General features: G+C 38.3%; 1 protein-coding gene across 2 annotated transcripts; it reads right to left on the minus strand.

Annotated features, from left to right (window-relative positions):
- Positions 1–852: 852 nt before the first annotated feature.
- Positions 853–7116, minus strand: LOC122648540 (hippocampus abundant transcript-like protein 1). 2 transcript variants are annotated; one of them, XM_043841753.1, is made up of 14 exons: positions 6886–7116; positions 6635–6746; positions 5903–6015; positions 5696–5818; positions 5428–5600; positions 5162–5237; positions 4901–4987; positions 3068–3148; positions 2933–2965; positions 2469–2522; positions 2316–2357; positions 1397–1475; positions 1125–1195; positions 853–1066 (listed from the first exon to the last, which is right to left on the minus strand). In XM_043841753.1, exons 1-14 carry the CDS (start codon positions 7066–7068, stop codon positions 962–964), a joined length of 1332 nt encoding a protein of 443 aa, XP_043697688.1. In that variant the 5' UTR covers positions 7069–7116; the 3' UTR covers positions 853–961. The 2 variants fall into 2 exon arrangements, with proteins under 2 accessions (XP_043697688.1, XP_043697689.1); XM_043841754.1 differs by having other exon boundaries at positions 5903–6028; positions 6886–7027.
- Positions 7117–10969: the final 3853 nt, after the last annotated feature.

Consider the following 10969-nt stretch of genomic DNA (forward strand, 5'->3'; position numbering starts at 1 on the left):
TAAAACATCAACCTTCTTTCTGATAGCCCACACACCATTTATCTTTCCTACCTATCCTACTTTTCTGTTTACACCCATAGGTAGGGAAACTCAGTAGCTGATCTCCTTCCATCTTTTGCATCTCGAAGTTTTGTCATTTGGGATTTTATTCAACCCCCTCCCCTTTTGTCATCCCAAGTCTGTATGCAGATTATTGTAATTCTTCTTTGCCCCAAAATGTTGCTGACACAGAATTTTACTGTATTGGACTATTGATAACTCAACCAGCCTCGGAAGGTTTTAACAAAAACAAAAAGAGGATTCAATGGAAGCAAGATTTGAAATTTCTTATCTAGCTGGGTTATCTTAACTAAACATGGCATCATTTGTCAGATGCTTTTATGTCTGTTACTCATCTCTCTGACTGCTCTAGAGAATACCAACTACAAAAGGAAGGGACACATAGGTTATGACGGGTGGTGGGAAGAAGAGATAAATAGGGGCATTGAAATATGAGAAAATTTAGGAAAATGGATAGATTGGCTTTATCCACAAAGCCATGGCGTCTTTGGCTTATTAAGGAAGCCGGACCTCATTCTCATCATTCAAAGTCTATCTTCTCCAACTTCTCTTTCTCATTAAATACACGTAAAACTAATTAACCCACTAAGCACTCCTACAACTTCTCCCCTTCAACTCACCCCACTACTAATAACTACATATAACTAATTCCAACCCCCACATAAGACGTTTTATATAATACTACAAATAACAACTCATAATAATACAATTCATATTATACCCTTACTGCCACATACACACCCCCATTGATGCAGAGGCCCATGCAAGCTATGCACATAACAGATTACCATCTCTTAGATGGACAAGCATTGCTTGCATTTGCCACAAGATGATGAATTATACCATCAGGCGTCAGCTGTTAATTTGAGCATCTTTCCTCAATGAGATGGGCAGCCAACTATCATGAGAGGAGTGGTGCTTCACTATGGTCAGTATTGTCCTTAGGGTTACAATATGAGCGGCTTTCATCTTGTTTCAGCAGCAAAGCCTGACACAAAGCAATCATCTGTACAGTGAAGAGTTTGTGGTCAGTTCATGAGAGAGAGAGAGAGAGAGAGACTTACCATAGAAATTGATGCACACAAGAGGCTGAAACCTTTGCAACTAAAGGGGGCATTGCTTGACAGGAACAAAGCTGAAGTACATGAAACTAGTAAGTACTGCAGAAATCCTTTGTTCCTTTGCACTGAAGTACATCCAATTGGTGGAACAACATGCATGCTTGTATAAAGACTTACAGTATGATTTTTTGATATTCACCTAATAAAGCTGCATCTGTTTTTGATTTGATATAATAAGTAGATGTAACAGGGAAAAACCATATCAGTATACTCACAAGTCAATGGACTCATTACAAGTGGTGATATCAAACTCGCAATAGATTGCACTCCAGCAATAAGTCCTTGGACTTTCCCCTGTTGCAAGTATTAGTTCAAATTTGAGCAAATTGAACTGTAATTGCCATGTTACCAAAGTTTTCTGTATCAGGAAAAATGTGTGTAGAAAATGTTTTGTGCAACAGATCCTAAGTAGTTGGAATAACGGTTTGCTAAGTAGATCAGCTAAGCACTGCAATTAATGTACTGCCACAATGTAGATATTTTGCTTGTAAATCATTTCATAGCGCACAAAGATGCTATATTCTTGGGTGCCAATTACTGGAGAAACCTACCAACACAAAATGGTATACAGGATTTGGGTCAGCATTTTGGATTGAATACCTAGTTCTTACACTCATCAATAAACGTACCCTAACTTTGCATTTCACTAAAGAACCAGCCACCTTTAACCTGTTTGGGGTTGAATTTTTTCAACCTAACCCATAAATAGATATGACCCAGGTCAGTTGCTTAGCTGATTCCGTCTTTAGTAATCTGAGCTAGAACATGACCCATTGCCATTATCACATGATGAAGTATGATATGCACCTACTTTTTATGATTAGGATTATTTATTTTCTTATATGGACTGATGCACGTATTACATGTAACTGTAGCTTGACAAATTTTTATGCACTTGATGCACTCCCTATATATAGCAAAAGGATCCTACTGTACACCTTGTCTCCAGTGAAAACAATGTGTGCATTTGACTGATTCAGACTAAGAGACGGGCCAAGTTCTAATCCAAAATCCTTTGTGTGTGAAACCTTAAACCTTTTGACATCAACCTTAAGGGATAATAGCCACAGGGAAGCCTACTTGTCCTGCATTAAGTACCACCAAAAAAAATCAGGTGAAGTGATTTAAAAGGACCTGATTGGTTGAGCTCGCTCCTTTTGAAATAATAGCATAAGTCTGTCAAATAACAAGAAATAAATGAGAAAAGGCAAAATAGCTTCATACTTAAAGTCTATAAATCCTCTTATTGACATGGTTAATTGGTATGGAAAAGAGGTTTATCCTTACAGATGGTTTCACTAGGACATAGATTAATCCAAATGAAGCACTGAGATATGGCACCTGCAAATTGCATAATCAACTTGTAAAGGTCCATTTTAATGATTAGATAATGAACCCAAGGGTTAGAAACTACTGAATTTGGTTCATCAATGTTTGATAACGGTTAAAAAGCATAGCTAGGATAATCTTTGTACCAGAGCACATGAAAGTGAAGCGATAAAATTGTCACTAATGCATTCAATACTGGAGGGTGCTGCAAATCTAAGTCTGGGTTCCCAACTTGGCCACATTGAAATGGATAATAGTCATTTCCTGTGTTATTTTTCGTTACAAAAGTTTGTCTTGATACAACTAGGCTAGGACTGCTCATCTCAGTTAGGATTCCAAACTTAGGCAGAGAACCTCCTTGTCTTGCTCCAAGCTTGTAGGTGCACATCAGTGGAAACATTAGAATGTATAAAACTACATACCCAAGGTGCCCAAGCCAAACCGTAGAACAATCCCTGTAGAGGAAAAACACATCCTTAAAACTTTCCTGTCAAGATTTGTAGTTTGAAAATTCAAAATAGGGGGAAACTATGAAATGAACTTCCAGGACAACTTACATACGCTATCGATGCAAGTAAGGCAATGCATAGTACAACTTTCTCTCCGACCAATGGATTGATAAGTGGAAGCACCAACATCTAGAGGCCAACTACAAATTCTCAGTACCATATACCAAAAAATGTATGAAAATTAATTATATAGAGGATATTTATGTAACAGTCACATATGACTGAAATTATTGGGGGGGGGGGGGGGGAAGCAAAGAGAAAAAAGATGGGATTTCTAGAACAAAAGATTGGACCTATGAAATCAAAATTAAATTCAAGAAAGCTGAACAATCTAAAGCATCACTGTGGCAACACAGTTTAAACTTTGTTACCTGGTTGCTGGGTCTGGATTCAGGTCCATTGTCTGTAGTTATAGAACTAGTTTCCTATTTCTTTGTTACTACCATTTTTTTAAGTTTTATTTTCTTTGCCTTCCTCAAGTGTCAAAGAGAGATTTCCTGTTCATAGCTTTACAACTTGTATTTTCTTTCACAGATTGCAAAAGTGTTTCAAGCAAGTAGTTCTTATTACAAGCTGAAAATTACCTACTCACAAAAGAGACTAGAAGCAATATGGTAGAATATGAAGAAACCTCACAGCAGGTTTCAGATTATTCCCAAAGGCAGGATCGTAGGACATCAATAAAAGACCAGAATATAAAAAAAAGATCAATATCTTAAATCCACAACTCTTATCAGGGTAGATTTCTGGTCTAAGCAGCTGAATAAAACTCCAAACTATGATAAGAATCTAATGATTAGATTCTGTTCTCTGGTTGAAATAAAAAATAGAAACTTAAGTTCCATATTCAGTAACTCTACCAAAACTCCAGATCTGTTGGATAGATAATCACCTACCCTTGGTCAAACCTTACACTAGGTATAGAGATCACAACACTCCAAAATCAGCCCAAGTTAATGGCTGGATTCTCCACGTTAAAAACTTAACAAATTAGTAACCAAAGGGGTGTTGCAGGAATTGTTACCTCACAAAGAAGCCTACGGACTAGGTGTTCCTCATACCATTATTGAATAAACATCTTCCAATGGTAACCAAGCATCAGTGCAAAGTAGCCAACAAAATATTAAGATTGTAGGGTAAAAATATATCTCTAAACAACTATGGCATGAACAAGTTTGGTTGAAAAAGATCTGAAACTTGTACTGCATAAAATAGAATGAAAGAAGAGTAGGGCTAGGGGCTATGACACGAGCTTTTTGCATCTCACAGAATTCCTGCTTCACATAAAGATTAAACAGCATAACAGCCATGGAGTTTTCTATCAAAATCGTGGACTGCTACAGCCCTCTCCTCTTATTTATGAACTTGCAATCAATAGTACAAAATAGAAGTCTTAGAGAGTCCCAAATTAGTAACTATCACGTAGTAACAGAATAGTATCTATCCGTTACCATACATGTAGTAACAAATAGATTTGACCCAAGAGATTCCCCTGGATAGACCCATGAAATGCTGGATTCCAATCCCATGAATATCTGCCACATTTCTTAGTATTGTGGTTATAGATGGTGGACTTTCCTGTCCAATGTTCTCCAACTAAATATTTAGAACACATGCTAAATCTCTACCATGGGCTAATTAAGGCCAGTACTAAATACTTGCCCATGCATACCTTTATCTCCACAGACTTCAAAGAACAAAAAGAGGAAGCACATCACAAAAAATTACCAGGAGGGATGGCCATGATATTTATTGCCTTCAGTATTGATTTATTGGGATCAATATGAAATATTATCACAATTTTCAAGTGTCACTAAATAGACAACTCATATAGCTTTCACTGCATCAAAATTTTTGGAAAGCAAAGCTCTGGAACAGTACCTGAGAAACAATGGAACCTATTCCCACCGCCATCAGAATTTCAGAAAACTGATTCTTGGTGAAACCAAAAGCCGACTTCAGATAGTACTGCACAGGAGTTCATCTTGATAGTCAAAATTTTAAGTTTATCAATACCTATGTACTACGGATTCTGGGGATGTTACTCTTCAGTCGTCATTATGTCAACAGCCTAATACCATAAAATTAATAGTTACAAGGCTCACTAGGTTTGGCTTGATATTAGATTGGAAGGGAAAATACCAGTAAGACACTGCTGATGCCGGACATTCCCAACTCATAGAAGAAGGAAACCAGAGCAATGCGTTTAAGAGTTTCACTGAAGAGGTAAACTGCAGCTCCTTAGCCAGAGGAACTAAATAGCGATATTTATACATGCACATAAATGTATCTAGATCTGTTCATACCCTTCATGAAAAAGTAAAAGTTTAAAATTGTCTGGACATAGTACATGTTACAGAGGGATCAGCATAATTCAGACACCGTGCTCAGTTTACGGACAGAAATACCTGTTACTAACCACAGTTGCAGAATTTTTCATTGACCTACACAGCTGCTTAAAGACCTTGACAATCATAGTCAAACAAGATGAATGTTGGCCCTCTGCCTGGATGGGTTTAAACGTCTCAACCAGAAACAATTTCAAGTAAACTGGAGAAAATATTAAGAGAAGTGTTGACACCTGAGAAGACCAATTTTTCAATAAGATAAACAGAAACAAAAAATGATACTGACAATTGTTGTTGAAACTATGACAACATTTGAGGATGAGTATGCCTTGAAAATGTAATCTTCGGGAAGAAAACGAGCCAACACATTTCCCAGGACATGTGAACTGGAAAAAAGACCCGTTATCCATCCAATTGCTGCAGTCCTTTTACTGCCTTCCACAACATCTGCCTACCAAAGGAATGGAAATGTTATTTTATTTATTCTCCGTGATTTTGCTTTCTAAATGAGTTGACATGAAGGGAAAAGTCTTACCGCATAAGAAACAGAGATGAGGAAAATACTTCCTTGACTTATGATATATGAAATTGTACGGAGCACATAGTAAGCATACACAAATTCTTTTGATTCATTCCAAGCAAGTAAAGCTGCAAGAAGACGCTATTAACAGTGAAAGAAGAAAAGCAAAACTAAAAAAAAAAAAGACGAAAGAGAGAGAGAGAAACCATAAACAAACATAGTCCAAAGCAAACGGAGAATAAGCAGCTAAGTATTGTTGTATGAATTAGTTTCATACTATTTAATGCAGACAATAATTGGATAGAAGATTTGAAAAAAAAAAAAGGTTGCTTAGCATATAAGGACACCATGTATTCAGCTTGAAAGGAATTAAATAACAAATATGAACCAATGAAAGGAATGCATCAATACTAAAAGGCAAGAACTTTAATTTAAGTCGGAAACCATGTACATAAATTTGAAAATGTATTATTGACAAAAAATAATTTCTACGTATATTTGAGGCGCATGGTCCACTAGTCTAGACAATTCCATCAAATAGCTGCAGGAATTCCAGAAAGAGATATTATAATAGAAGAAAAGAAAATAAAGCTACATTGGAGAAGGACGAGCTGGAACTGTATGAGGCTGCAAAACTGAAACGAGAACCATGAGTGGATTTTTGGCTGACCTAAAAGAGATTTGGTCCAGTGATGATGAAACTTAGTCAATCAATGTGAAATTGTGAATAAGAAATTAAGAACATACCAAAAGGGAATATGGTTGTGGATACGGTAAGAATAAGCATCGGCTTGCGCCCATACTCATCTGTTAGCTGACCCAGCAACGGAAGCACCACCATCTTGAAAACTCCGACAACCTAAGAAGCAGAAGAATATGCAAAAACCATATCGGAAATGGAATTTTATGTAAAGATAAAAGATAAAACATAAAAGGACAGTGTAGATCTCGGAAATCGAAAGGCAATGAAAAACGAAGATTATTAGAATGCGAGTCACCGTTTGTTGGAGGCCAGTGAGGTAGATGGCCTGAGAGCAGGAAGATTGAGTAGCAGGGCATAAAGCAGAGGTGGTGATGTCAACTAGAACAGATACCGTCATCTCTTCGGCGATCCAATGGATGCAGAGAGGCACCAGCAGATGAACCAGCGGCCTCAATTCTCTGAAACTGCTGCACTCCATATTCCGTCCCGGATCCAATTAAGCAATGAGCTTATAACCTTTATTCAGTGAATGAGAGAGTGATTCACTTCACTTTATACTCAGTAGGAAGACGCACACCACATGGAAATTGACTTCGAGAGAGACCCACAACACTAATGAGTTATTAACACACAGATCTCAGAGTAACAAACGAGTTCTCTTTCTCTCTCGTACCATACCAAAAAGGCGCGAGTTTTTTTGTTTTTGTTTTTTGTGTTTTAGGCCCATAGGCCAACTACAACACCAATTAAAGGGAAAATCATCTCCTCTTCTCTACCCGGTCCAGTTCCCCAGTCCCACAAATGGGGAGGGGGGGGGAGGGTTTGGGGTGGGTGGTGGGGTGGGACCACCCAAGCAACCGGGCAGGGGTAGGAAGGCTAACACAAGCCAACAGAACCTACAAGCTACAACATGGCCGAGGTGCCATTCGCATAATAAGGATGGATGCGTACATCTAAGCGTGGTGCATATGCAATGGAGAGAAAGATTTCTAGCTCAGGTGTGCACATGCAATCTCGCTGTTTGAACAACACCTCGGCCACATGTCAACCTATGAGAATGTGTTGGACATCGACCAGCTCAGTGGTGCACTGGAGAGAAACCCAATCGGGAGGGGGAGGGAGAAAGGGTGTCATTTATGAAGGCATGAGTTCACCCGGTGCTATATGAATTTTCATGGGGAAAAAACTAAAACACACACGCGCTTGCTCACCCGTGCCATATCAATTCCCATGTGAGAATCTCACTAACCAACTGTTTGAGCATAGTTAGTAAATATCTGTATCTGAACGTATGAAAGCAAAAAAAAGCATATTTTTATATATTAAATCTTAAATACGGATGAAAACACAAATTTATAATTTATGAATATAAAACACATATTATACACACTAATTAAAGAAACGAAAGAAGTGAAAATGGAGAAAGTTTCTCCAAGAAACCCCTAACATTACTAATACCGAAAATCGCCCATCAAAGAGTTGCAGCATCATCTTCTTCCCCAAACTCGATTTACAGGTTCATAGTCCATCATTAGCTTATTTTCATTTTAAGCAAGGGTTCCGCTAAATCACACGTCGGCCATCTTCTTCCCAAGCTCAATTCACAGCCTTCATTTTCTTCCTCACTTCTGAATTTGGAATCCTAAATTGTTCATTTTTCAAGTGAATAGCTTGAATTGCAATCTTCGACCGATCAAGCTTCTAGCAAAGAGTTGCAAAATCTTCCTCTTCTAGTTTGACCCCGAGTTGCAGAAGTAAATTCCCTTTCCAGTCCATCTCTGACTCTCTGTAAGTATCTCTAAACTCTAATTTTTTTTTTACATGTTTATGATTCTGCGTTATAGGTATGCTAATATGGGGTCTCTCTCTCTCTCGGTTTGGTTTCATGCGCAAAACTGCAGTTTGGGATCAAAGAGAAACTTAAATATATGAGATTGGTTTTGTACTTTTAGAAAAAGACAATTATGTTTCTTGAATGGATAATATGTGATGAAGACATTGGATAACGCAGAGAGTGTCAAACTGTAGTTCCCTATTTCGCCAAGATTTGAGATAATCCATCTCAAGGAAGATAACTCCAAACTGGCTGTGAACAATGACATATGAAATAGTATAGTTTTGGTAATATATACAACTTATGGGTATTGAATTCAACTCTTCTGCTGAAAAGGGTTTGCTATTTGTGGAATTTTCATGGTTTTATGACACATCATGTATTGCTTTTTTATGTTTTATGATAAAATATCATTGTTATTTTTATTTGTTAAATGATAATATTATGAGTTGTAATTAGGGACAGATATTATTGTTTACAAAGTGGTCCTATTAAATATGTATCGTATCATTACCATACGTATTTTATTACGTTAGATTTTTTAAAAGTATTATTATTGTCTGATCAGTTAATTACCATACGTATCCATACCGATTTTATTGTCTCTCCCAAACTTATTCTTGATCGACCTGATCTTTTGTTTCGGTCCACGTAATACATTTACGCTTTTAGGTCTGATCCGAACTAAAATTCAAAGATAAGAGCAACCCGGCTTTAAGTAGTACCAACCGTATAAAGGAAAATTGATTAGGCCGGGTCCAAGGAGAGATGAGATATTGTCATTTTGATGGTGCAAAATGAGAAATCGAAGAGAAAATAAATACTACATCTCTAATCGTTATCCTCTCCTGTTACAGCACGGTGTTGTACTGCATTGTGCAGTGATGCAAAGGCCATATGGCACAACAGGCCCCACATGGTGCACATGGCTTTGCAACCGCCGCACGATGCATTACAGCACCGTGCTGTAACAGGAGAGGATAAAAATTCATATAGAGATACAAGAGTGAAGTAGGAGGAATTAGCCATCTAGTACTTAAAGTTATTTCATTATCAATGGTCATAATTATTCCCTCCATTGTATAAAGTTGTCCCTGTACTTGGAGTTTCAATCAACTAGACAATAAAGGCAAGGAAATCAGTTCCATTCATTTATGTCTTAGCATTAAAATGGACACAAACAATAGTGAAATTTAGGTTTAAGGACTAAAGAGAGGTGCCAATCAGCCACACACTAGGTATGATAAAACATGGATGGTATTGAGCCGCAACTGCTTAAAAGAAAAAAACCGGCGTGTTCAAGATCAGTTCCACATATGTAGAGATACGTTATGCGTATAAAAAGAAACACACGAATCGGGAGATACTGAGGCCCCCATACTTGGAGTTTCATTCAACTAGACAATAAAGGCAAGGAAATCAGTTCCATTAATTTATGTCTTTGCATTAAAATGGACACAAACAATAGTGAAATTTAGGTTTAAGGACTAAGGAGAGGTGCCAATCAGCCGCACACTAGGTATGATAAAACATGGATGGTATTGAGCCCCGGCTGCTTAAAAGAAAAAAACTGGCACCCCCATGTTCACTAGGGAGTTTTCTCTCAGAGGAATGGCCACAAGGGGGGAGGCAGAGTCAAACTCAAGACCTTCAGCTTCCTTAGGCCTTGTCCCTTACCAACTGTGCTGCCCCTTGAGGTTTTTCTAGTTTTTTAATCTCATAAATATGAGACCCACATCATCTTTCTCCATTTCATTCCCTACCATCGTCCCGCCTCGCCCTCCCCTCCAACACCGCCCCACCCACCCCCTTGTTCTCCCTTTCCCCACCGGCGGCAACTACTCGATTGCCACCACCTTCAACAAAGGTGGTTTTCAGGATCATTTTCACAAGTAGTTCCCCAATCTTTGAAAGCTTGGTCAACCAAGTCTATGTAGAAATCCACCTCAAGGCCTTGTCGCAAGGGAACCGTGGTCTGGAAATTGGTGTTTACAGAGGAGACATGGAAGAACAAGAGAAAAACCAAGTTTTGTCATGGGAACAGAAAATGAGTTGTGGGATGAGATTTTAGTAGTTTTGAGAAGAGGAAAATTTTGCAGAAATTCATAACAGTGCAGAGATACATGTAGGGGTGTAAATGAATAGTCAAAATCCGTTTTCATTTCCGTATTCATGTTCGTATCCGTTTAGCATTATCAGAATCCGTCCGATAGCTAATCAAATGCGGATGCGGATATAACACTATCTGAACCGAATCCAATCCGTTTACAGCCCTAAATATATGAGACAAACGTTCACACTTTAAGCAGGAGAGGGAGGGGGAGAGAGAGAAAGAATGATCTGGTTGTATGGAGCGTTTCCACTTTTGCGGCCTTTGACTACTTGGTCGCAATGGAGCAGTCAGCTTCATCTGGTTGTATCAAGCCAAAAATCCATTTTTTTGCCGATGCAACCAATAAGTATTGGTACTTGTGTCATTATTGGTCCGGCGTGTGGATCGAGACCCCCAGCCGCAGGATGTGCAGCGCGCGGGAGAGGAGTCCAA

This window comes from Telopea speciosissima, chromosome 1 (assembly GCF_018873765.1).
Source record: "Telopea speciosissima isolate NSW1024214 ecotype Mountain lineage chromosome 1, Tspe_v1, whole genome shotgun sequence".
NCBI lineage: Eukaryota > Viridiplantae > Streptophyta > Magnoliopsida > Proteales > Proteaceae > Telopea > Telopea speciosissima.